The sequence below is a fragment of the Nomascus leucogenys genome, chromosome 12 (assembly GCF_006542625.1).
Source record: "Nomascus leucogenys isolate Asia chromosome 12, Asia_NLE_v1, whole genome shotgun sequence".
Lineage (NCBI taxonomy): Eukaryota > Metazoa > Chordata > Mammalia > Primates > Hylobatidae > Nomascus > Nomascus leucogenys.
In genome coordinates, this window is record NC_044392.1 from 15,136,290 (window position 1) to 15,163,227 (window position 26,938).

Here is a 26,938-nt window from a genome sequence, read left to right on the forward strand (position 1 = left end):
ATTATCTCTAAGCTACCCACACAGTAGGGAGATGGGATCTGTAGTGACTTCAGCTGTGCCTTCTGTGCCTAGGTTGCACTGCCGACGTTGTGTCAACGGCCGTCAGATCCGGCCACCCCCTGATGGTTCTGACTGCACTTCAGACCTGGCTCAGTGGAACCACTGCACTGATAAGTGGGGGCTTCGGGATGAGGTACTCCAGGCTGCCTGGGATGCTGCCTCCACTGCCATCACCTTCGTCTTCCACCAGCGTTCTCATGAGGAGCAGCGGGGCCTCCGCTGATAACCAGCTGGTCTGGGTGTAGCTCTTAGAGGAAGGAGATAGGGAAAAGGGGCTCCTTGCTCCACAGGGCCCTGTTGAATTTTGTTCTCTGGGAGAAAATCATCAAGAAGGGCTGCATGATGTTTGCCCAAAATTTATTTTATAAGAAAAACTTTTTTGGTTAAAAAAAAGAATAAAGGTATGAAAGGGTTTGAGGCCTGAGAGCAGTGTGGTAAGCCCAGCAGGAAAGAAGCCCCCTACACTTCTCTAAAGCCTGGGTGCCTGCTTGAGGAGGGAAGGCAGGAACCCAGGGGCAAGGGAGGGGATCTCTTCAGCAATTATGATGACCACTGTAACCTCCTGGCCCAGGGTTCCCAGGATACTGAGTAAGGGGCCCAAAGACTATAAACCCAGCTGTGAGAATGCCTCTTTGCTGGGCCTCATCAAGGCCTCCAGGACCTCAGTGCAAGGGAAGAAGGAAAAAAAAGAAAAAAGGTGACAGAAAGAGAACTGGTGGTTGGGGTTCTGGGCAGCCCATGCTTCAGCCCCTGCAAGCTGATGGTACCGAGCATGAGACTGTGAGGTACGGGCCCCATCACATGGTGCTAACATAATCTGTGAAGGCCTGGGATGAGTCCCACGAGTCGCTAACCACATGGCAGGTAGCCCGGAGCCGCCGGATGGCTTCCCTGGCTGTGACTGCATCCTGGTCCAGCCAGTTTTGGAAGAGGCGCAGGTGACCAAAGGCTCCACGGCCCCAGCGCTCCAGCCGCTTGGCGAACTCCAGAAGCCCATCTGGCTTGATGCAGTTGGAACTGGTAGGGTGAGATAGATTAGATATCCAGGAAGCGTGAATTCCTGGTCTATATCTGTAGCCCCATCCCTTGTCTTGCCCCTCCCCTCATGTACCTGATGTCCAGCTGACAGAGAGAGGAGGATGAATCCTCTGAGAAAACATCTGCCAAGGCCAGCAGGCCAGCATTCCCTGGAGAGAAGGGGAGAATGCCTGTCACCTCCACCCAAGAACGGAACAAGGGTATCCCAACCCAACTATGGCTGGCAGAAGCCCAGCCCTGCTGGTTCCTGAAGCCCCAGCACAGAAATATCTGTATTCCAACTCCCACGTTCCCAGTGGAGAGGTCTTTGCCTTTATCCAGTGAGTTTTTAGGTCAAAGGCCTAGCTCCTTTCCCCTCTCCCTCCCCAGGGTCTGGCCCCCACCCAGGCGGTTCCCTGGCAGCCGGAGGCCCTTCAGTGTGGAGTTGCCCTTCATAGCAGCAACCATCTCAGGCAGAAATTGGGCTGGGCGCTTCTCAAACAGACGGCAGAAGGAGAAGGTAATCTCTGTCAAGAAAAATTATAGTAAATTCTGATGGCTGCATTAGGACTGGTGCTGCCCCTCCTACCCCAGTTGGCCCTAGCAAGGGGTATTAACATTATAGAGGCCCAAAAAGAGGAAGGAATTTGGACTCTAAGCAAGGCTGGAACTAAATCAGAATCCAAACCAAAGACTGAACCTAAATGTTCCCTATAAGAAGGTTCTCTGCATGGACAATTCTCCATTCACTTCCTTTCCCTATCACTGGCCACCCTCTATGCAGGGGTGGGGATCAGAGAAAAGTCTGTGAGGGGAGCCTGGCACAGTACATTTATTTTGCCCCACCACCACCATTTTGTCCACCTCTGAAAGGTAAGAGCAACTTTTGGGTGAGGCACTCTAAAAGAGCAATTTCTCACGTTTAGTAGAGGAGGGATTGAGGTTGGGGCTTTTAGAAGGAAAATGATGCAGGTTCTATATCCATTTTATAGTTGAGGACACAAGGCCAAGAAAGGAACAGTGGTTTGCTCACTCAGATAATAGAACCACAGTGAAGACCCAGGAAATGTCCAGGTTCTGAATAAGGAACTTACCTTGCAGAGTCAGATTCTGTAGCAAAAAGAGCACCTCGCTCTGACAGTCAGCCAGATTCATGTCATGGAAGCTCAGTCTTTTCAGGGCTAGGTTGTACTCTGGATAGGAGGCAGAGATCATGGACCCATGGACCTTAGCTTTCCTAGCGAACAGTGCTAGGTTCCCATCTACTCCTCTCCCTTCACCATTCTGGCTGGGTCCTACCTTTGAGTGTTTGCAAAACAAGCCCAAAATCCTGGGGAGAGGCAAAGGTGGCACTATCCAGGGACAGCTGCTGCAGAGAACCCGAGGCCTTCAGAACGGAGCACAGCAGTGGGGCTGGCTGGGCTCCCCGTGGAAATCCCATCTCCAACTGCTCCAGGCAGTTTTCTGGATATGGTGGGGAAAGAAGATTCCAGCTGGCCATCTCTACCTCACTCCCATAGCAGGTCCCATCCCGTTCTTAAGGGATTCATCTAAAAAATTATTTATTCATTCACTTGTCATTGAGTGCCTACCATATGTCAGCACTATGCTAGATTCTGGGAATTGAGCACTAAATATGAGATTTAGTCCTTGCTCTTGTAGAACTTTTAGACCAGGAAGACAGGCTACCCAGACACAAGCAAATAAAGTATGCAGAGTGGTGGGATAGGAGACATACAAGAACTAAGGGAACATACAGCAGGGGAACTAATCCAGTCTAAAGGTCAGTTCTTTTCCTATTCTGGAGACCAAGCTGCCTTGGTCACTCTCTGCTGGTCTTATGGTGGTTTAGGCCCTGTCTAGCTCAGGAGTATCTTAGTGGCAGGCTCTAAAGGGGGAATAGGTTCCAGATAAGCCAGGAATGAGTGATAGAGGAGGTCATTCCCCTTTCCCCATACGAACGCATCTGCACATTTGTGTGGGGATACACGTGCGTGCACACACACAAACACACACACAGTGCTTCACCTGGTATCTCCTCATCGCCTATTATGTGGCTAGGGGGCCCTGCATTCCCTGGCACACCAGGGTTGTCCCGCTGGCTTGGGTGGTCAACACGAATAGAGAGGACCCGTAGCAGGGGCAGTGCTCGCACGATAGCACGTGTCAGCTCCAGGATGGGCAGTGGCGAGAACAGGTCACTGAGATGCAGGGCACGGAGGCGACATCCAGCCTGGCCTGACAGGGCCCGCAGGCTGTCTAGCAGGCGGAAGATGTTAGAGCCCAGGCCTATGGCAAGAAAGAGATTAAGTCAGAACCATGTGGGAGTGTCAGCAGGAGTAATATATTCAAATACAACTCCAAATACTTTTGGTTACTAGCAAATATCTTGGGCTTTGGCTCAGCTTATTTAAACCCATTTGTCTTAACTACTCATCCATGTCTTGCTTTTTCCTTAGGTAACCAGCACACTGAGGTCTGCTGTTTTGGGTTATGCCCACAAGAAGCATCAGTCAGGGCAGAGACAAAATTTAGAAGATACAATATGGTGAGGCAGCATGTGGCTACTAGCTGAATGACAGGCACAGACAGTAGCAGGTCTCTGGATTTCTGGGTTCTGAGTAGTTTTCTGAAGAAACTGGCCTTGAAGGAAGGAAGTTTTGGATAGAAGGAGAAGACACAGTCAAGAGTCCCAGCTAGCTGGGAGCGGGGCTCATGCCTGTAATCCCAGCACTTTGGGAGGCCAAGGTGGGCAGATAGATCACTTGAGGCCAGGAGTTCCAGACCAGCCTGGCGAACATGGTGAAACCCTGTCTCTACTGAAAATACAGAAATTAGCTGGGCTTAGTGGCACATGTCTGTAGTCCCAGCTACTCGGGAGGCTGAGGCAGGAGAATCACTTGAACCCAGGAGACGGAGGTCACAGTGAGCCGAGATCAGGCCACTGCACTCCGGCTTAGGTGACAAGGCAAGACTCTGTCTCAAAAAAAAAAAAAAAAAAAAAAAAAAATCACAGCTAGGAGAGTGCAAGGCATGAATGGGACGCTTGTTTGGCCACATGAGGCTCAGGAAACAGCTCTAGAGGGCAGGGCATTGGAGGCCACATTATGGAAAGGCAAAGAGATGGTTTAACCTATAGGCAATAGGGAGCACCTAAAAACTATGGGGAGTGACAGTGACCCAACTGGGAATACTTAAAAGAATCAATGGGTGGGAATGGGGCAGAAAAAGATAACCAAATCCCACAGCATGGACTAGGATCGAGGAAGGTTAGTTGCTTAATGCCACAGGCAAATAATTCGTTGGACTATGCAGGCTCCTGTTCATTCATTCATTCATTCATTCAACTAAACTACCCAGTGCCTACTAGATACCAAGTTTTTTGCTAGACACTAGTGAGCAGCACATTGCTTTTTTTTCTTACATAGCTTGATAATGTGATGGGAACTGGGGGAATAAAGTACTATGGAATTACAAAGGATGAGTACTTAGTCCAGTTTACATCAGTAAAGGCACTCCAGCTAAGTCCTAAAGAACATAAAGGGGACAAGCTAAAATTTAGGAAGAATGATTGTGGCAGAGGCAACTTGGCATATGTAGAGGCCTGAAGGAGAACAAAAAAATTTCATAATGGCTGGTGTGAGTGTGTGAAGGGGGGAAGCTTTCAAGATACAACTATAGGCCAGGTGTGGTGGCTCACACCTATATAATCCCAGCACTTTGGGAGGCTGAGGTAGGCAGATACCTGAAGTCGGGAGCCCAAGACCAGCCTGGCCAACATAGTGAAACCCCGTCTCTACTAAAAATACAAAAATTAGCTGGGCATGGTGGCGTGTGCCTGTAATCCCAGCTACTGAGGCAGTAGAATTGCTTGGACCCGAGAGGTGGAGGTTGCAGTGAGCCAAGATTGCACCATTGCACTCCAGCCTGGGTGACAAGAGAGACTCCTTGTCAAAACAAATAAAAAGATACAACTATAGAGGTAACCAGGAGTAAGAATATGAATGACCCCTAAGTAACATTAAGCCATTGAAAGGTGTTTGCATAAATGAATGACAGGGTCATTTTTGACTGATTTTTGAAAGAATCAAGACTGCATTTTTCAAAGGACGCTTGGGCTGCAGTGCAGATAATGGATTTGTATGACAAGAGTAAGGAGTCCGGAGGAACTACTGAAATTAGTTCAGGTAGGGGGTAATGGTAGCTTGAATTAAGGATGTAGAGACAGAGAAATAAATGTATTTAACAAATTGTAAAGATAGGGCTGGGTGTACTGGCTCATGACTATAATCTCAGCACTGTAGGAGGCTGAGGTTGGTGGATCACTTGAGGCCAAGAGTTCAAGACCAGCCTGGCCTATATGGGGAAACCCTGTCCTTACTAAAAATATAAAAAACTAGCCTGGTGTGATGGTGCATGCCTGTAATTCCAGGTACTTGGGAGGTTGAGGCACGAGAATCACTTGAACCCAGAAGATAGAGGTTCCAGTGAGCTGAGATTACACCACTGCACTCCAGCCTGGGTGACAACAAGGCTTTGTCTCAAAAAGGAAAACAGAAAGATAGGACCTCATGAGCAAATGTGTGGAGTAAGACAATACAGGTTTCTTTGGGCAAGTGAGTAAACTGATCTCACTGAGAACAGAAGGATCGGTATAGTGTGAAGGTGCATTCAAGTTGGATGTAATGAGTTGGGAGGGGTATTGTGGGTTATGAAGTTGTCATGTCTATTAGCTGGATAAATGGGTCTGGAAGTTCAAGAGAAAGATTTGGGGTAATGTCACATAATGGGGAGTCTTTAGCATAGTTGGCCTTTGAAACCACAGGAATGGATGAAATTGTCCAACAAAGGTGCATAAAGTGGGAAAGCTCTGAGGAACTCTGAATAGAGGTGGAGAAAACTTTTTTTTTTTTTTGAGATGGAGTCTCGCTCTGTTGCCCAGGTTAAAGTGCCATCACGCAGTGGCACGATCTCCAGTCACTGAGTAGCTGGGATTACAGGCGCCTACCACCACACCTGGCTAATTTTTGTATTTTTAGTAGAGATGGGGTTTCACCATCTTGGCCAGGCTGGTCTTGAACTCCCGACCTCGTGATCCACCCACCTTGACCTCCCAAAGTGCTGGGATTACAGGCGTGAGCCACCGCACCTGGCCAAGAAAACATTTTTTAACGTAGTGAAAAAAAAATTTAATGACGATTAACAGCAGTAAATCCTGCCAAGAAGAGTTACTGAAAAGTATACATTGGATCTAGTAACAAGGAGGGCCCTGATGACACAGGTCCTTGCCAGTGCAGTGGTAGGGGTATAAGAGGCTGCAAGGAGCTGTGAGTAAGAGAAGTGGAAACAGTACAGATAACTAAGGTTGTGAAGAATAGGAGATAATAGAACAGTTTATTAATATGGCATAGAGGGAGGTGGTGGTGGCAGTTTTTGGTGAAGACCTGTTAAAATGCCGATAGGAAAGGAGAGAAGTAGTATAGTTGTTTGAAAGCATGGATCTGCAGTCTGGTTGCCTGGGTTTTGAATCCTAGCTCTACAATTGCTAAGTTATCCTGAGGAAGTCACTTGCCCTCATAGGGTTGTGAGGATTGTTAGATCAAATTATCAAGAATACTTAAAATATGCCAGACACATACTAAGCAGTATATAAAAATTAGTTTGAGAAACAAGCTTCCCTAAGAAGGTAGGATGCTTGTTTCTCAAACTGATAATTTTTATATATTTTGTTGTGAAGCTCTATGCATCTAGAGCACAGGTGGGAGAATTAGCTTTAGAAAGGATGGTGGTCTCTTCCATTCTGGTAAAGAAGGATGAGTGCAGATGGAGAGTTCATAGGCTGCTTAGCAAGCTAAAGAAACTCATGTGTGATGGCTTCTATTTTCTCTGTGAAGTAGGTGAGGTCATCCCTGAGAAGGGAAAAGGAGAGTTTGGAAGTGGTAGGAATGGAAGCTGATGTTGCAAGCACAGTGAAGGTTCATATGAGGTTAATGATCATGAGGATATACTAACACTGATTTGCATAGTTGTATGATTTGTCTCTCTAGCAGTGTTCAGCAACCTAGGCAGATTGCTGGATTTAGCTGGAGTTGAGGTTTTGCTAGCTGGTCACAAGCAGGAGGGAAATGAGGACTGAGGACTGCTTTGCAGGTTGTTGGTCTGATAAGAAATTGTGTCCCACACCTTGTCTGGACAGCTGCTCTGATATGACTAGTGAGGTGGTGAGGTCAAACTCTAGCCCTGCCTGGGCATGCATATACTATACTGCTCCCACCTGCCCTTGGACTGCCTTCCATATCTAAAATGTATTCATTCTTCAGATTCCAGCTGGCTCGTCTCATTGCCCCTCAGGAACCCTGCTTTCAACAACTAATCAAGTATATAGACTTTATGTTCCTCTCTTCTAGCACGGACAGACTCCCCTGCTGTGAGGCATACAAGTCTTCCTCTCTAACCTCCTGATCATACTCCCAATCTGCCCCTCCCACCTCCCTAGAATTAGGCACACAGCTAGTGCTGCTAGGCAATCCAAGCCACTGCCACTCCAGGGTGCTCACCATTGTAGGAGAGTGTGAGGCTCTCCAGTGACACCCAGGAGCTCAGCAGGTGGCACAGTGTCAGGGCTGCCTCTGTGGAGAGTGGAACTGTGAATAGCTCCAAGGTGGAGATGCTGCGGAATCTTTGTGAAGCTTCCAGTGCTGGAAGCCCCAGGCAGCTGGGATCTGATCCATCCAAAGCTCCACAAGCCACTTCCCCAATCTCCATCTCTTCACCATCCTCCTTCTCGCCAGCCACAATAAAAACAAAGTCATACAGGTCTTCAGACTCTGCACCAGGCCCCTGACGGGTGCGAGCACCCTTCTTCCCTGCAGCTCGCTTGAAACGCTTTAGGGGCTTAGGCTGTGGGGCTGAGCTAGCTGGTGCCCGTTTGTATGAGGATGTAGAAGAAGAGGCAGAGGAGGTGGCTGCTGGAGCAGAAGGTGACCGCTTGGTGCCAGGATCCTCATGGGAGGTGGCTGGGGGGTGCAGCTCCCTCTTAAGGTCTGTTCCGCCTGCTGTCAGGCTCTCCTGTGTGCTCCGGCGTGTTACCCGAGTGGCAGGTGCAGCTCTGGGCATCTGCTTGGCTTCACTCTTACGCCGGCTGGCCATCAGGGCTGCAGCACATCGCTCAGCAGCATCCCGGCGGGGCCGACGTGAGCCCAATAAGAGGGACCCTTCATCTCGGGATGGGGCCCGGCCTCGGGAGGCCTCTCCACAGAGGCGGCAGGGTGGGCCACCAGGCCCTGGTTGCCAGAAGCCAGCACTCATGGTGAGAATAAGGATGAAAAGGGCTGACTCAGGCACAGGCCAGGAGTATAGCGACACTTGACTGACAGCCCCATGGTGAATGAGCTGATGCAACAGCTGCCGAAGTGACTGCTGAGCAGCCACATCAGAGAACAGCAGGTGGCGGAACTTGAGAGTGTGCAGGGAGCTGGCCAGGGTCTCCAGAACCCTGCGGTTGGGCTCAGCCACCAGCTCGGTTGCACCCTGAAGCATGTTACAGATGGTGAGCTGTCGGACATGGCGGGAGCTGTGCAGAAGAGGTGAGAACCGCTGATCACAAAGACGCCTGTCAGAAGACACATCAATGGTCCCACGTAGAACATGGGAAAAAAAGGCCTCCATAAACTTGGCTCGCCAACATGTCACACTCTGAAAAGCAGAAAACATGCCAGACAGCCATGATATATCCATGAAACTGTCCAAATTTCCCTCTCTTCCAATAGCAAACTATTTACTGAGTCAGGCAACACTACAAATTCATTTAATCTTCACATCTCTGAGGTATGTATTATTATTAGCCCTATTTTACAGGTAAAACAGAGGCACAAAGAGGTTATCACCTGTGGTCACAAAGGTAAATGGTTGGATTATTTGAACCCAGGAAATCTGGTTCCAGAGACCATGCTTTTATTATAGTGTCTCCACTGAAACACTCACCCCTGTAAGTTCTTCCATGTTTGTTTCTAGAACCTTATCCCAATTATTTTTTCTTTTTTTTTTTTTTCTTTTTAAGATAGAGTCTCACTTTGTAGCCCAGGCTGGAGTGCAGTGGTGTGATCTCAGCTCATTGCAACCTCTGCCTCCCAGGTTCAAGTGATTCTCGTGCCTCAGCCTCCAGAGAAGCTGGGATTACAGGCGCCCACCACCACACCTGGCTAATTTTTGTATTTTTTTTTTAGTACAGACGGGGTTTCACCATATTGGCCAGGCTGGTCTTGAACTCTAGACCTCAACTGTTCCGTCCACCTTGGCCTCCCAAAGTGCTGGGATTACAGGTGTGAGCCACAGCGCCTAGCCCCTTATCCCAACTTCTTTTTTTTTTTTTAGATGGAGTCTCACTCTGTCGCCCAGGCTGGAGTCCAGTGGTGTGATCTCGGCTCACTGCAAGCTCCGCCTCCCGGGTTCACGCCATTCTCCTGCCTCAGCCTCCCGAGTAGCTGGGACTACAGGCGCCTGCCACCTCGCCCGGCTAATTTTTTGTATTTTTAGTAGAGATGGGATTTCACCATGTTAGCCAGGATGGTCTCGATGTCCTGACGTCGTGATCTACCCGCCTCGGCCTCCCAAAGTGCTGGGATTACAGGCGTGAGCTACCGCACCTGGCCTCCAACTTCTGATTCTTACCACCACCAGCCCCTTATCACCTACACCTGACCACTAGCTTCCTGATTGCTCTCCCTGTCCCCAAAGTAGTGCTGTAAAATACTAATTACATCATACTGCTTTAAAACCCTGATGTCTCCCTACTGCTCTTCCACCCTCTGCCTGAGAAGCTTTATTTCCCACATCTTGCTTATGAGAACGCCTTGCTCTAGCCAAACTGGTCACCTCACGGACCCAAACCTGGCCTATGTCCTTTCCTACATCTACCAGAAATGTCTCCATTGCTGAATTAGACTTCCTGAAAGGACTTAGAAACATATCATTTGAGACTTTCTTGTTGGGACTCCTCTGACACTCTGACTACTCAAGACTAAGAGGCTGGTATGTTGTCTCATGGTGTTGAGTCCCTTTGCCTGTGTACATGTCTTATCCCAGCCAGATTAGAAATTCTTAGAAAGCAGGAACCATATCTTGATTTGTTTCTTCCAAGGCAATAGTTATTTATTTTGATGGATAGGAAATCTAATCAGACTATTCTGCACCTGATCTTAGCCAAAAGGCCGAGAAGCGATTCATCAGACTATTCTGATGTGTTTAATACAACTCTGAATGCAAGTGATTCTCAGCCTTTGGTGCATATCAGAATTCTCTGTGGAGATTTTCTTCCCCAAAATCCATATACCAGACACCCAGACTTGGTGATTCTATGTTACATCTGAGGTAAGGTCCAGACATCTTTATTGTTTGAACCATCCCAGATGATTCTGATGTATATCAGAAGTTAGGAATTAACTGCTAATCCAGAAGGGCACACCAAGACAAAGACAGGTACCAGACCCCAAAGTTTCTAATTTAAGATGATCCCTAAGTCATCTCAGGGGCAGTAGAAAGTCAGGTCCCAAGGCCGGGCGCGTTGGCTCACGCTTGTAATCCCAGCACTTTGGGAGGCCGAGGCAGGCGGATCACGAGGTCAGGAGATCGAGGCCATCCTGGCTAACACAGTGAAACCCCGTCTCTACTAAAAAATACAAAAAATTAGCCGGGCGTGGTGGCGGGCGCCTGTAGTCCCAGCTACTTGGGAGGCTGAGGCAGGAGAATGGCATGAACCCGGGAGGCGGAACTTGCAGTGAGCCGAGATCGAGCCACTGCACTCCAGCCTGGGCGACAGAGCGAGACTCCGTCTCAAAAAAAAAAAAAAAAAAAAAAGAAAGTCAGGTCCCAGCTCTTTCACTATACTCTGGACTTCTCTGAACCTCTTCCCTCATCTGCAAAATGTGGATAACCTGCTTCACAGGATTGTTGTGAAGATCAAAATGAAGTACAAATTAAAGCACTTTGTAAACTGTAAGATACAAAAAATGTTACTGCTGCCACTGCTATTAGCCTGGATGCGATAATGAAATGGAGGCAGAGCCTATTAAGTATGGTGCTCATTCAGACTAAAGCCAAGGCTGTGGGGGCCTGAGGTTCCCCAAGACTAAAACATTTCTTTGATCCTTACCCTGCCTCCATGCATTCCTCCATACTGGAGTGACCCTCAGTTCCTATTTGAGGTTCTTAGAAGGCACTAGGCCTCTGCTGTCCTCAAGCAAAAGTGTCATTCCTGTTGCCTTAGCTATTTCCCCAGACTCCACTTACTGTGGTAATAATTAGGAATGACTTCTTGCTTGAAATAACTGCATAGCAGCAACACAGAAAGGCCTTGCTCATCAGCAGCAGGACATTAAGGGCAGGAAAAACAATACCTGGCAACCAAATCTCTGCTCAACTTTGAGTGAAGGCAAAGAAGGTATCCTTCGGTCCTATCTCACACTAGCACTTTTCCTATAGATTTGCTGGCCCACACCCAGTCTTGAAAAACACTTGCAGGTAACCTTAGCAAGGCTTCAGCTTTATAAGTAAGTTAGTCAGATGGTTATTACAATATCTGGGCCTAAAATATGGACAAAGATGGTGAGCCAAGATACTGTGGCTGTTTCTGGCTATAAGAGGCACACGGAAAAGGTAGGTTAGATAGGTAAATACTGGACTTTTTCAGACATGTTAATGGTTCATGAAGACAATGGGAGACAGAATATTTGGAACACCCCAGACAACTGCAGTGAGCAGCATGACACAGTGATCAGGAACATGCACTCCAGAAGCAGGCTGCTTCAACTTGAATCTGGGTCTGCCATTCACTAACTGTAACTTAGGCAAGTCATTTCACCTCTTTCTGCCTTAGTTTCATCATCTATAAAGTGGAAGATCACTATACTGACATCATAGCATTTTTGTGACAGTTAAATGAGTAAAGTTATGACAGCTCTCAGTGGCTTCTTTCTCACAAATTAACGTACGAGCAGACAAAAGATCATGAAGTTTCATTCCATCACCACTCTTAAGAAGAATCTATGGGCCGGGCACGGTGGCTCACACCTGTAATCCTGGCACTTTGGGAGGCCGAGGCGGGGGGATTGCGAGGTCAGGAGATTGAGACCTTCCTGGCTAACACAGTGAAACCCCGTCTCTACTAAAAATACAAAAAATTAGCTGGGCGAGGTGGCGGGCGCCTGTAGTCCTGGCTACTCAGGAGGCTGAGGCAAGAGAATGGCGTGAACCCGGGAGGCGGAGCTTGCAGTGAGCTGAGATCGCGCCACTGCACTCCAGCCTGGGTGACAAAGCAAGACTCTGTCTCCAAAAAAAAAAAAAAAGTCTATGCTAAAATTCAAAGCTGAGAGATGCTTGAGATCTAGTCCAGACCACTCATTTTATGGACTTGTCTGCTATCACGATGCAAAGTGATTTAGTACTTTGTTTTCTGTGAGGGTAAAGGAAATGAGGCATGATCAATGAGGTGAAGTGACATTTGCTCAACAACACAATCCTTGGCCCATCCTCAATGGGCTGGTAGGGGAAGAGGAAGTGTGTGTACAAACTAGGGAGGGCTAAACATCTTGTGCTAACTTGTTAGAGCCAACAATATTCAGAAACTATATTTTGTTCATTGTTTTGCTGATACCAGAAATACTGTGTGTGGATAGAGAAGCAAATGAAAAATCATGGACGAGGCATGGTGACTCATGCATGTAATTGCAGCACTTAGGGATGCCAAGGCGGGCAGATTGCTTGAGTGCATGAGTTTGTGACCAGCCTGGGCAATGTGACAAAACCCTATCTCTACTAAAAATAGAAAAAATGTAGCTGGGCATAGTGGTGCACGCCTGTAATCCAGCTACTTGGGAGGCTGAGGTGGGAGGATCGCCTGAGCCTGGGAGGTTGAGGCTGCAGTGAGCTAAGATCGTGCCACTGCACTCCAGCCTGGGCAACTGGAGTGAGACCGTCTCAAAAAAAGTGTAAACTAACTCTGGAGTATTTACGTATATGAGAGTACCTATATATATATTTGTTTTTACAACATTGAGACAATTCTGAACAGTTTCAAATGCTGGGCTTTTAAAACATACCATGTATTCAAATATTTTTAGAATATTTTATTTTGAAAATGTGTACCATATGTAATAATACTTGCTGTATTGAATATTTCCATTGTTTCTAGCTTTTATTTTATTTTATTTTATATTTTTTATTTTTTTTTGAGACAGAGTTTCTCTGTTGCCCTGGCCTGGGCTGGAGTGCAGTGGTACAATATTAGCTCACTGCAACCTCCGCCTCCCGGGTTCAAGCAATTCTAATTCTTGTGCCTCAGCCTTCCAAGTAGCTGAGACTACAGGCACACACCATGTCCAGCTAATTTTTTGGTATTTTTTAGTAGACGGGGTTTCGCCATGTTGGCCAGGCTGGTCTCAAACTCTTGAGCTCAGGTGATCTACCCGCCTTGGCCTCCCAAAGTGTTGGGATTACAGGCATAAGCCACCATGCCCGGCCTGTTTCTAGTTTTTTTTTTTTTTTTTTTAGACATTCTCGCTCTGTTGCCCAGGCTGCAGTACAGTGGCACGATCTCGGCTCACTGCAACCTCCATCTCCCAGGTTCAAGCTATTCTCCTGCCTCAGCCTCCCGAGTAGCTGGGATTACAGGCACATGCCACTACACCCAACTAAATTTTGTATTTTTGGTAAAGATGGGGTTTCGCCATGTTGGCCAGGCTGGTCTTGAACTCCTGATCTCAAGTTATCTGCCCGCCTTGGCCTCCCAAAGTGCTGGGATTACAGGTGTGAGCCACGGTGCCTGACCCTGTTACTAGCTTTTTTATATTAAACTCTTCTGTAATAAACATCTGGAAATAAATCTTCATGAGTATCTGAATTTTTATATACTATAAATTCTAAGAGAACTTATAGCCAAATTTTTTTTTTAAGAGACAAGGTCTTGCCCCATCACCCAGGGCTGCAGTGTAGTGGTGAGATCATAGCTCACTGTAGCCTTGAACTCTGGGGCTCATGCAATCTTCCTGTCTCAGCCTCCCAAGTAGTAGGGACTATAGACACATGCCACTATGCACAGCTAATTTTTAATTTTTTTCTGTGGAGATAAGGTCTCACTATGTTGCCCCAGCTGGTCTTTTTTTTTTTTTTTTTGAGATGGAGTCTTGCTCTGTCGCCCAGGCTGGAGTGCAGTGGCGCAATCTTGGCTCACTGCAACCTCCACCTCCCAGGCTCAAGTGATTCTCCTGCCTCAGCCTCTTGAGTAGCTGGGACTACAGGCATGCACCACCACACCTGGCTAATTTTTGTATTTTTAGTAGAGACGGAGTTTCACCATATTGGCCAGGCTGGTCTTGAACTCCTGACCTCAGGTGATCCACCTGCCTCGGCCTCTCAAAGTGCTGGGATTACAGGTGAGCCACCATGCCCAGCCTCAATTTTCTGGGGAGGAGAGGGTCTCTGTCAGCCAGGCTGGAGTGCAGTGGTGCTATTATAGTTCGCTGCAGCCTCAACCTCCTGGGCTCAAGTGATCCTCCTACCTCAGCTTCCCAATTAGCTGGGAGGTACATGCCAACATGCCCAGCTAATTTTAAAAATTATTGCAGGCCAGCCAGTGGCTTATACCTGTAATCCCAGCACTTTGGGAGGCCAAGGCGGGTGGATCACTTGAGGTCAGGAGTTCGAGACCAGCCTGGCCAATGTGGTGAAACCTCGTCTCTACTAAAAATACAAAAATGTAGCCGGGCTGATGGGCGCCTGTAATCTCAGCTACCTGGGCCAAGATCATACCACTGTACTCCAGCCTGGGCGACAGAGAGAGACTCTGTCTCAAAAAAAAAAATTATTGTAGAGATGGGGTCTCTCTGTGTTGCCCAGCCTGGTCTCGAATTCATGGGCTCAAGTGATCCTCTTGACTTGGTGTTCTGAAGTCTGGAATTACAGGTAAGAGCCACCACATCCAGCCAGCCTAGATATTTTAAAGTCTGAACAAATATTACCAGATTGCCTACCAAGAAAGTTACAACAATTTCTGTTCCCTCCAATAGCATATTAAAATGCAAATTTCACCCACCCGTGGCCAAACCTAGGCATTACCTTTGCAATGAAAACCAAATCAAAACAAGACTTTACTAAACTAAGAGGTGAAATAAGGATTTTACTTTCTGTTTTATCATGAGACTTAACATTTTTTCACTTTACTGGGGATTTTTGTGTATTTCATGATGTGTCCAAATCCTTACTCATTTTATTTTACTGGGATATTTGTCTTTTTATTTTGTGTCCCTTTGTTTTGCAAATATTGTTGCAAATATTCTTTCCCAGTGTATTTACCTTTTAAAATTTGGTTATGGTGTTGGCATTTTTTTAAATTTAATCAATACAAAGTCCTGAAGATAGTGTTAGCATTTTATGTGGTTAAATACATCTGTATCTTCTTTCTTGGTTCTGTGCATTTAATAATTAGCACTCTCGGCTGGGCACGGTGGCTCACGCCTGTAATCTCACCACTTTGGGAGGCCGAGGCGGGTGGATCACGAGGTCAAGAGATGGAGACCATCCTGGCCAACATGGTGAAACCTCATCTTTACTAAAAATGCAAAAATTAGCTGGGCATGGTGGCACATGCCTGTAGTCCCAGCTACTCGGGAGGGTGAGGCAGGAGAATCACTTGAACCCAGGAGGCAGAGGTTGCAGTGAGCTGAGATCGCACCACTGCACTCCAGCCTGCAACAGAGCAAGACTTCGTCTCAAAAAAAAAAAAAAAAAAATTAGTACTCTCTCCATCCTGAGATTAGGATGGTCACTTTTATTTTTTTTTAGTTGTTTTGTGCTCTTTTTTTTTTGAGACAGGGTTATGACACTGCAGTGCAGTGTCATTATCACTGCTCACTGCAGCCTTGACCCCTGACGCTCAATTGATCCTCCTGCCTCAGCCTCCCGAATAGCTGGGACTAGAGGCGCACATCAGCACCCCCAGTTAACTTTTGTATTTTTTGTAGAGACAAGGTATTGTCATGTTGCCCAGGTTGTTCTTGAACTCCTGCGCTCAAGCAATCTGACCACCTTGGCATCCCAAAGTTTTTCTGGGATTGTAGGCATAAGCCATCACACCCGGCCTGATTTGTGCTTTTACTTTTGTTTATTGGTTTTATTATTTTTGGAGACGGAGTCTCACTCTGTCACCCAGGCTGGAGTGCAATGGAGCAATCTAGTCTCACTGCAACCTCTGCCTCTTGGGTTCAAGTGATTCTCATGCCTCAGCCTCCCAAGGATCTTGGATTACAGGTGTGCGCCACCATGCCCAGCTAATTTTTGTATTTTCATTTTTTTTTGTTTGTTTTTTTTTGAGTCAGAGTCTCACTATGTTGCCGAGGCTGGAGTGCAGTGGTGCAATCTTGGCTCATTGCAACCTCTGCCTCCTGGGTTCAAGCAATTCTGCCTCAGCCTCCCCAGTATTAATCCCAGAGTAGCTGGGATTACAGGCATGCACCACCATGCCTGATTTTCAGTAGAGACAGGGTTTCACCATGTGCGCCAGGCTGGTCTCAACTCCTGACCCTCAAGTGATCTGCCCACCTTGGCCTCCCAAAGTACTGGGATTACAGGTATAAGCCACTGCGCTCAGCCTAAGTTTTGTATTTTTAGTAGAGATGGGGTTTCGCCATGTTGGCCAGGTTGGTCTCAACTCCTGACCTCAAGTGATCTGCCCACCTCGGCCTCCCAAAGTGCTGGGATTACAGGTGTGAGCCACCACACCTGGCCTGTTGGTTTTATTCTTTTTTAAATTTTTTTTCTATTCTTTGGTGTTGAAACTGATTTTTTGTTGTTTTTGTTTTGAGACAAGGTCTGGCTCTATTGCCCAGGCTGGAGGGTGATGGTGTGATCTCAGCTCAGTGCAACCTCTGTCTCCTAGGCTCTCTCCCACCTCAGCCTCCTGAGTAGCTGGGACTACAGGTGCACACCACCACACCAGGATAATTTTTCTATTTTTTGTAGAGACGGAGTTTCTCCATGTTGCCCAGGTTGGTCTCAAACTCGTAAGCTCAAGCAATCCACCCACCTTGGCCTCCCAAAGTGCTGGGATTACAGGTGTGAGCTACGGTGCCCAGCTTTTTCTTTTCTTTCTTTTTTTTTTTTTTTTAAGAGATGTGGTTTTGCGCTGTCACCCAGGCTGGAGTGTAGTGGCATGATCACAGCCTCCAACTCCTAGGCTCAAGCTGTTCCTCTCACTTCAGCCTCTGGAGTAGCTGGGATTATAGATGTGAGCCACTGTACCCAACTCTTGTGCCTTTACTTTTTACAACTCTTTTTTTTTTTTTTTTTTTTTTTTTTTGAGTCGGAGTCTTGCTCTGCTGCCCAGGCTGGAGTGCAATGGTGTGATCTCGGCTCACTGCAACCTCTGCCTCCTGGGTTCAAGCAATTCTCCTGCCTCAGCCTCTTGAGTAGCTGGAACTAAAGGCACGTGCCACCATGCCCAGCTAATTTTTGTATTTTCAGTAGAGACGGGGATTCACCATGTTGGCCAGGCTGGTCTTGAACTCCTGACCTCGTGATCCACCCACGTTGGCCTCTCAAAGTGCCGGCATTATAGGTGTGAGCCACTGTGCTTGGCCACAACTTATTGTTTATACAGAAGTCATTAGAGTATACTGTAAAGTGAGGCTCTAACTTAACTTTTTCCAAATAGCTAACCAATTGCTACAGAATAATTTATTGGGTAAATCTTAATTTATTCATTGCTTTTTCTCCAGAGTATCTATTCTATTATACAGATCTTTTTTTATTTGTTAAGTTTTTTTTTTTTTTTGAGACGGAGTCTCGCTCTGTCGCCCAGGCTGGAGTGCAGTGGCGCAATCTCGGCTCACTGCAAGCTCCGCCTCCTGGGTTCAGGCCATTCTCCTGCCTCAGCCTCTCCGAGTAGCTGAGACTACAGGCGCCCGCCACCACGCCCGGCTGATTTTTTGTATTTTTAGTAGAGACGGGGTTTCACCGTGGTCTCGATCTCCTGACCTCGTGATCCACCCGCCTCGGCCTCCCAAAGTGCTGGGATTACAAGCGTGAGCCACCGCGCCCGGCTATTTGTTAAGTTTTTTGAGACAGGGTCTCTTTCCTGTTGCCCAGGCTGGAGTACAGTGGTGCGATCTTGGCTCACTGCAGCCTCGACTTCCCAGGCTCAGGTGATCCTCCTACCTTAGTCTCTCGAGTATCTGGGACGTGTGCCACCATGCCCAGCCAGTTCTTTGTATTTTTAGTAGAGACAAGGTCTTGCCATGTTGCCCAGGCTGGCCTTGAGCTCCTGGGTTCAAGCGATCCACCTGCCTTAGCCTCCCAAAGTGCTAAGATTACAGGTGTGAGCCACCGTGCCTGAACTTACAGATCTCTTTATATACCCCAGTACTATACGGTTTGAAATATTATTGCTTTATAAGCATTCTATATCTATCTTGTTCACCATTGTATCCCTGGAACCTAGCATAATGCATGGAACTGAGCAGGCACTGAATAAGTGTGACTTACGAGCTGAAGGCTATTGTCATGCAAAAGTGGGAAGCGGGAAGACACCCTCTGGAATGGATATGCTCCAAATTAGGACCTCTACCTAACTGACTGTTGGGCCACCAAGCCTGGGGCCTCTAAATGCTCTGAAATGCTTTGAGCCAAGAAGACAGAAAGCTTTATCCAAGAGAAAAATATAATCTTTATCACCTGCTGGTCAACTATACTGCTTGTGAAATACTGGAACAAAGTGAATCTGATGTTTCCTTAAAGATAGCAAAAAGCAGTTACTGTTTTCTAATATTCTTGAGTCTGCTTCTCTTCCACATAAGGCCTGGTGTCCTCATTCTGAACTCCAAGGGTTGCAGTCCAGATTTGGAAGTGAATAAGCTGAAGGAGATGGGGTTCAATATTACTGAACCCAGTGCATCCCCAGAAATTAAATTTCCAATTCTCGACATTAGCTTTTTTTCCACCTGTTATTTGGCCTCATTCACCATAGAAGGCCCAGTTCAAATACTACTTCCTAGGAAAGACTTTCTTGTTCCCTTCTCTCTCAACCTCCTTACTATCCTCTATTACACCACTTATCCTATCATATGTGATCTATTTGTAGATTTCCCTATTAAACTGGTAGGTCCTTACCGGGCGCGGTGGCTCACACCTGTAATCCCAGCACTTTTGGAGGCCAAGGTGGGCGGATCAATTGAGGTCAGGAGTTTGAGACCAGCCTGACCAACATGGAGAAAACCTGTCTCTATTAAAAATACAAAAAAATTAGCTGGGCGTGGTGGTGCATGCCTGTAATCCCAGCTACTTGGGAGGCTGAGGCAGGAGAATTTCTTGAACCCGGGAGGCAGAGGTTGCAGTGAGCCAAGATCGCGCCATTGCACTCCAGCGTGGACAACAAGAGCAAAACTCCGTCTCAAACAAAACAAAACAAAACTGTTAGGTCTTTAAGATTAGAGGCTGCGTCTATTCTTCCAATATCTAGTTTAAGATCTGGTACCTGGTTAAGTTTCAGTAAATGTTTATTGAACTAAATCTACCCTGTCACCTAGTTATGGGTCAGCAAAAGAAACTGCTTAAATGAGAGCTCCAGTGATTTATATCTGTATCAGTGAATAATAGAATCTCAGGGCTAAAAGGAGCTCTAAAAGTCATCTTGTGCAACCCCTTTTACAATGCTGAATCCCCTGCAGAACACCCTTGTGTCAAGGAGTTATACAGACTCCATTTGAACTTAGTGATGGGAAGTTTATTACCTCTAGAATTAGCTTGTTTCATAAGCTCAGGGTTTAAGCTTTATGTAAACTTCAGGTTAGCAAAAATGTATCTTCCATTAGCTTCCATCCAGAACAAGTCTATTAATCCCTCCTTCATGTGACAGCCATTCATATATTTCAAGATGGGTCATGTTTCCCAAGTCTTCTCTTTTTCAGGAAAAACATCTCCAGTTGTCCCAGTGTGACTCACATAATGTGGCTTTGACTTCTTTCTCCATACTCCACGGGTAGCCTGACCATTGCAGAGCTAGGCAGGACTGTTGTCCACCTTGTCCTTCAGCCTATACTATATTTACATTAGTTCACACAGCTCAAGGTATAGTCGTTATAAGTGGCTTCAACACACTGTTGACTAAACTCCCTTAATCTTTTTTATACAAGCTGTTACTAATCAGACTCCTTTATCCCTCATCCTGAGGCCATGCAATTGGAACTTTTAAAACTCATTGAAGTATTGGTGTATTCTATTAAATTTCATTTTGTTAGATTTGACCACTGCACCAACACCATCAAGAACTCTAGGAATCCTGGCTCTGCCATCCATTGTGATCACTAACTTTCCCCGTTTTGTGTCCCCTGCAAATATGGTGAGCAAGCAATTCAGTGACAAATGCCAAATGGACCAAAACCTTGTGACAAGCCATCAGAACCCTCCTCCCAAATCCATTCCATCATTGCCTCTGCACTTTATCAGTACCCAGCTTGTGTTTGTGTGCTATTCCTGCTTTTACCATGCAAAATCAGGCTAGCATTCTACCTGATACCTTAACTTACTTCCAAACTGGAAGGCCTTGTCTTCATCAGTTCATCCCAGAGTCGGCGCCAGATGGCCTGAGTTGAGAGGCCTGTAAGGAGAAATATCACACTTGGCTGCTTGCTGGCCACCACGAGTAAAGTACATCAACCTTTTATGTTGTCTTCCGGGTTCACAGGAGCAATATGGCAGAGTGATTAAGAGCACTGGCTCTAAAGACAGATTGCCTGGGTGTGAATATCAGCAAACTACACTCCAGCTATGTGACTTTGCACAAGTTACTTAATTTATCTGTGGTTCAGTTTTCCCGTCTGTAAAATGTTAATAACAGCTATTTCATAGGGTTGTTGAAAGGATTAGAGTAAATGAGTTTCTCTGGGTAAAGTGCCTAGGACAATGCTTGACACATTAGGGTTAAATGTTACCTGTTAACAGATGTGTCTAATGAGGGGAGGAAGCTTGGTAAAATAGAGAAACTAAGATTCAGAAGATCTGGGTTGTTCTGGCTTTGCTATTAATTGTGGTGTGCCTGTGTCTCACTTTTATCAGTATAATAAAGATCATATACTTGGCTTTGTGTTTCACAGGACACTGAGGAATGAGGAAGAAAAATAGGTGTGAAGGTACTTTTTGAAAAGCATGAAGTTCTAGCAGGTATCAGGGGTAATATTTACCTGAAGAACATTCTGGTGCCTTGCTCATAATCATTGACTGAGAAAGAGACAGAAAGATACTCACCTTTCTTGAGGGCAGTTTCCTCAATCCTCTCCAAGTAATATATATTGAGCAGAGGTAGGATGCTTTGAAGTATTGGGCCTGGAAGGGCTGCAAAAATCAAAACAAAAGTTTACTTTTCCTCCCCTCCCACTCCCACCCAAGAGGGTTCCAAGTATTATTTATTCTACTGGAAAGGAAAATGGAAGGGTAGACTTCTCATTTGACAAATGGAACTTCTAGAAGCTAATCTAGATCTGTTCCAAACTCTAGTCCACTTACCTTCAGCCACTCAGTTGGAAGCTGGAATTTCAGGGGCAAGGGTGTGATCATCCCACAAAACAAACTGACATGCTAAATGAGCTTGACATGCTTATTTAGGAGCTGGTCAGTTCACTTCTGCCTAAGCAAAATGAACCATTTGGCATTGAAAAGGACCTACTCAATATGTGTGATAAAAGGTCTTTCATAATCTGCCCTGCTAGTATCAGCTCCCTGCTTTGCCTCCTACATTTCAGCCACACTTAACTACTTTTTCATTTACCTAACATATTATGCCGCTTTCTGCCCCTGTACCTTTGTCATGCTGTTCTTTCCAACAGGAATGTCCTTTGTCTTGCTGTTCTAATAGGAATGTCGTTGCCACTTTCAGTATATCAACTACTCATCTTTTCAAGTATCACATGCCCTTTATTAAGTCTTTCCTGAATTCCTTTCCCATTTTTCCAGATTAACCACTACCATCCTTTGGGCTACTGCTATATCCTGAACTAGTACTTTCCTATGAAGAATAGAAACAATTCATGTCTCTAAAGTCAATATATCTTAAAAACAAAACCTGCTCTTGCCAACTTCTCTAGTTCTAAGAGCCGTTATAGTATAGTGTCTAAAGGGTTTGGCCTCTAGAGTAGGACAAATCTGGGTGAAATCCTAACTACTTAGTTAAATGTGAATCCTTGGACAAATTATTTAAGCCTCTTTAAGCCTTAGTTTCTTCAACTGGAAAAAAATGGAGGCCGGGCACAGTGGTTCACACTTGTAATCCCAGCACTTTGGGAGGCTAAGACAAGAGGATCGCTTAAGCCCAGGAGTTCGAGGCTACAGTGATCACACCACTGTACTTGAGCCCAGGTAACAGAGTGAGAACCCCATCTCAAAACAAAACAAAAATTAGCAGAGTGTGATGGTGTGCACCTGTGGTCACAGCTACTTGGGAGGCTAAGGTGGGAGGATGGCTGGAGCCCAGGAGGTTGAGACTGAAGTGAGCTGTGCTTAGACCACTGCACTCCAGCCTGGGTGACAGAACAAGACCCTGCCTCAAAAAATAAAAAATAGGTGGGATGCAATGGCTCACACCTGTAATCCCAGCACTTTGGGAGGCCAAGGCGGGCAGATCACTTGAGATCAGGAGTTTGAGACCAGCCTGACCAACATGGTGAAATCCCATCTCTACTAAAAATACAAAAATTAGCCAGGTGTAATGATGCACGCCTGTAATCCCAGCTACTTGGGAGGCTGAGGCACGAGAATCGCTTGAACTCAGGAGGTAGAGATTGCAGTGAGCCAAGATGGCGCCATTGTACTCCAGCCTGGGCGACAGAGCAAGACTCTGTCTCAAATAAAATAAAATAAAATAAAATAATATAAAATAAAATAAAATAGAGAAACAGTAATTAACTCATGACATTGTTGTGAAGATCATACTTAAAACAATGCCCAGGGCTGGGTGCGGTGGCTCACGCTTGTAATCCCAGCACTTTGGGAGGCCGAGGAGGGCGGATCACGAGGTCAGGAGATCGAGACCACGGTGAAACCCCGTCTCTACTAAAAATACAAAAAAAAATTAGCCGGGTGTGGTGGTGGGCGCCTGTAGTCCCAGCTACTTGGAGAGGCTGAGGCAGGAGAACAGCGTGAACCCGGGAGGCGGAGCTTGCAGTGAGCCGAGATTGCGCCACTGCACTCCAGCCTGGGCGACAGAGCGAGACTCCGTCTCAAAAATAAATAAATAAATAAATAAATAAAACAATGCCCAGCCATAATAAGCTCACAAATGTTGGTTGTTATTTTTATCCTGTCAATGGCATCTCTGTCCAATCAAGAACAAGTCAAACTCACACCTGTAATTCCTGTAATCTTTGGAGGTCGAGGTAGGGGGCATTGCTTAAGCCCAGGAGTTTGAGACTAGCCTGGGCAACATGGCAAAACCCCATCTCTACCAAAAATACAAAAAAAATTAGATAGGTGTTGTGGGGCACGCCTGTGGTCCCAGCAACTCGGGAGGCTGAGGTGGGAGAATTGCTTGAGCCCAGAAGACAGAGGTGGCAGTGAGCTGATATCATGCTACTGCACTCCAGCCTGGGTGACAGAGTGAGATCCCATCTCAAAGAAAAAGAACAAGTCTAAGATCTTGGAGTATACCGAAATTTCCGCTCCAGGGCCTCTTTTTATCTTTACAGAATAACTGAATCTTGACATCCAAGAATCTAGTATAATTATTTGTACATAGTAGGTCCTCGATGTACCGGCTGAATGAAAGTGTTAATTCCCTATGCTTTTACACGAATGTAGTCCACATCACCTTTCATCTGGTCTATTACAATAGCCTAACTGCTGTCCTTCACTTCAGTCTCTATCCAGTCCCTCTTCATCCTGCTCTTGGTGATGACATTACCCTCTTCAAAAACCCTTGGAGGTCTCTCTGCTGCATTCATGATCAAGTCCAAACTCCACATCCTGGTATTCAAGGTGTATAATATACCTTATTCTAAAGTTTCCTCATTGTACCCTTTCCTGCTGCCTCTATACACCCGCTGCCCCAACTCCTTACACAAAGCGATGCTAGTCCACTACCTCCAGGAAGCCTTTCCTGGCTGTTAGCCCACACTGAGACCTTCCTCCAAAATAGCAATGCTTAGCAGGCCTCTTCCTTGGCTACTCTCCTAAAAGGCCTCATTTGATTCAGCTTTTTCTGGTCTAGGCCCACAGGGGCTCTTCCTCCCCAGTCTCCTCTCAACTTGGCTGGGGGCTCAGCCAGTAATGGGATGGTGGTATGTACAGCAGTGGTGGGGGAGGGAGAAGGGGAAAGGGAGATTCAGTAAACTGTCAATTGTTTTGGGGGGAAGAGGCAACACGGGAAGAAGTTCCTCCAGAGCCTTACCCCTTTTCCCTCCAACCTGCTCCCCTCTAGTTAGCCATCTCTTCTCGCAGCTACAGGAATTCTCATCCCCGGTTACTCACAAACTCCTCTCTTCCTTTCTCCATTCTTCTTAAGCCGGGATTTTCCTTGCTTCTTTCTAGCCTGCACCTTTAATGCTGCTGCTTCCCAACCTGGGCCTCCACACCCAGTCATCTTCCTTTTTAGCCAGTCTTAGCATCCCAGAAGCTCCAGGCGGAAAAGCCAGACCCTCTCTGCCTTCTTCCCCATGACCTAGGACTTTTCTGAGCTCCCTGCTCAGCTCCACGGAGCCTTTCCTCCTGTTCCCCATGGGTCGGCCTGCCCCTTGTCTTCTCAGCCGCTGGCTGGCCTGGGGCCTCCACTGTCCCCTCCGCACACCGGCCCGACTTCTAACAGCCTCTTCCACCACCACTATGCAGGACACTCAGGCCTCATGGTACTGGGCTCCACTCCCACAGCCAAGGGCCTCCCCAACCACCCTCCAGCTTATCCCGGAGCTTCAGTCCCCCCAGACTCCAGGGCCTTTTCCCCACACCCCCTCTTCATGGCATAACTCAAACTCCGCGCCCTGCAACCTCGAGTCCTCAAAGTCCTCACTCCTGTCCTGACCAGGGCCTTCCTCCTGCAAAGACGCCACGGCCACCCGCAAGGCCTCCTGGTGGAACCTCCCCCGCGCTGCCTCCAGGCCCGGGGCCTGCTCTCCTGCCCCCCTCCCCCGCAGGCCTCGGCCGGGCCTGCCACCTCTTCGCCCAACTCCAGCCCCGGCCTCCCGACCCCACCCTCACACCAGCAGCCTCTCAGGCCCAAGGCCTCCCCTGTCCCCAGCGCGGCTAGGCCTGCTTGGCAGAGCCTCACTTTCCCCTCTTTCACTCGCCCCACGTCGGACCCAAGTTTCCCTCGTCAGCGGCCAGGCCGCGGCCGGCGGTCCCCAACCCACAGCTCCGCCTCCCAGCCCAACTGGCCGGTTCGCCCTCCCCGGCCGTTCATCCCGGTGCCCCAAGCCGCCCTCTATCCAGGCCCGGCCCTTTGGTCCCGGCCGCCCTCAGGCCTGGGGCCCCCGTTCACTCCCATTCAGCCCAAGGCCTCTTGGCGGCACCGCGCCCCCTGCCACGGCAGCCCGGCAGTCCGGGATCCCCGGGCCGTCGCCCCGCTTGGGGCCTCCTTGGCCCTTCCCGCCTGTCCGTCATTCGAGCCTCCCTCGCTTGTTTAAGCCGCTCTGGCCCCAGCTCCACTCGCTCTCCGGTCCCTCCTCGCCGCTCGACCCGATCCGAGTGGCCTCCGGCGCTCCCTGTCCTGCGGGTCGCTCGGTCGCTCAGACAGTTTGGCACCCGAGACCCCGGTTGTCGGTTCGCGCCCGTCAGCCCTGGGCCGTCAGACAGGCCGCGGCGCCCCGAGCCTTTCGGCCTCTCCCCCTGCCCCATTCCCTCGCTCTCCAATCTGCTGTCCTCCCCTCCGCCCATCGGCTTGGCCTCCGGAATCTCGACCCCCGTGGCGTGTCAGGCAGATACTGGAGCCCCGGGGCCATCAGTCAGGTTCGGTGGCCCCGGGCCTGGCCTCCTGGCCTTAGGCCGGGCCTCCTAACCTCGGCCCCTGCCCCAGGGCAGCCAGACCATCGCTGCCCACCGGTTCGACATCCGAGACTCCCCTGCCTGGCCCAGCCGAGTGTCAGTTCGCGGCCCACAGCCTCAGTCCAGCCTCAGTCGCCCGAGCCCAGACCGCTTCGCTCCAGACCGGGCCTCCTGGCCTCGCCCCCCGCGCCCCCGAGCCAGGCCGCGGTGCGGGTCAGCCTGCCCATTAGGTCTCCGTCTTTACTCTGTCCAGCCCTGTCAGTCACAAAATTCATGCTCCGATCCTACGAGCTGGCTTTCAGTGCCCCAGGCTGGGCCTTGCCCCGGGCCTCCCGGCCTCGCCCCCCGCGCCCCCCGGCCGCTGGGCCGCCCCCTGCTCTTAGCCAGAGGTAGCCCCTCACCCCCGCGACTTACCCCACACCCCGCTCTCCAGAACCCCCATATGGGCGCTCACCGCCCGCCCGCACAGCTCGAACAGGGCGGGGGGAGCGTTGGGGCCCGAGGCCGAGCTCTTCGCTGGCGCCGCCTCCCGGGACGTGGCCTCCATGGTCGTTGCCGCCGCTACCTCACAGAACCAGCAACTCCGGGCGCGCCAGGCCTCGGGCGCCGCCATCTTGGGGAGGTGCGCGAGCCCGAGAGTGTCGCCCGCGGACCGCCATCTTGAAAAGGTCAGCAGTTAGGACGGCTCCATAAGCGATATGGGGAAGAATGTGAATTATGCTAAAGGAATTTCGAATAAATTAGCACACTTCCCAAGTCTCTTAGGAGCTACTATTTTAGATAAACTCCTAGATCAATTATACTTGGGTCTGGTGTGACTAAGGGGATGTTTCTTAGCAAAGCCTCCTCAGGT

At 48.2% G+C, this 26,938-nt stretch overlaps 3 protein-coding genes across 3 annotated transcripts in view; 1 reads left to right on the forward strand and 2 right to left on the reverse strand.

Annotated features, from left to right (window-relative positions):
• Positions 1-474, forward strand: part of RAD54L (RAD54 like) — a 35,605-nt gene extending 35,131 nt beyond the window's left edge. The window contains exon 18 of the mRNA XM_030823834.1: positions 73-474. Within this exon, the coding sequence (XP_030679694.1) occupies positions 73-283 (211 nt within the window). The 3' untranslated portion in view covers positions 284-474. The remainder of the gene's footprint in view (positions 1-72) is intronic.
• LRRC41 (leucine rich repeat containing 41) lies at positions 401-26,770 on the reverse strand. Its single transcript, XM_003259028.4, has 10 exons — positions 26,500-26,770; positions 21,367-21,453; positions 20,649-20,719; positions 7,635-8,772; positions 3,106-3,366; positions 2,377-2,541; positions 2,172-2,270; positions 1,482-1,604; positions 1,172-1,247; positions 401-1,077 (listed from the first exon to the last, which is right to left on the reverse strand). The coding sequence occupies exons 1-10, from the start codon at positions 26,696-26,698 to the stop codon at positions 858-860; spliced, it is 2,439 nt and encodes an 812-aa protein (XP_003259076.1). The 5' UTR covers positions 26,699-26,770; the 3' UTR covers positions 401-857.
• Positions 24,808-26,493, reverse strand: LOC115837592. The gene has a single exon (XM_030823835.1). It carries the CDS (start codon positions 25,975-25,977, stop codon positions 25,579-25,581), a length of 399 nt encoding a protein of 132 aa, XP_030679695.1. The 5' UTR covers positions 25,978-26,493; the 3' UTR covers positions 24,808-25,578.
• Positions 26,771-26,938: the final 168 nt, after the last annotated feature.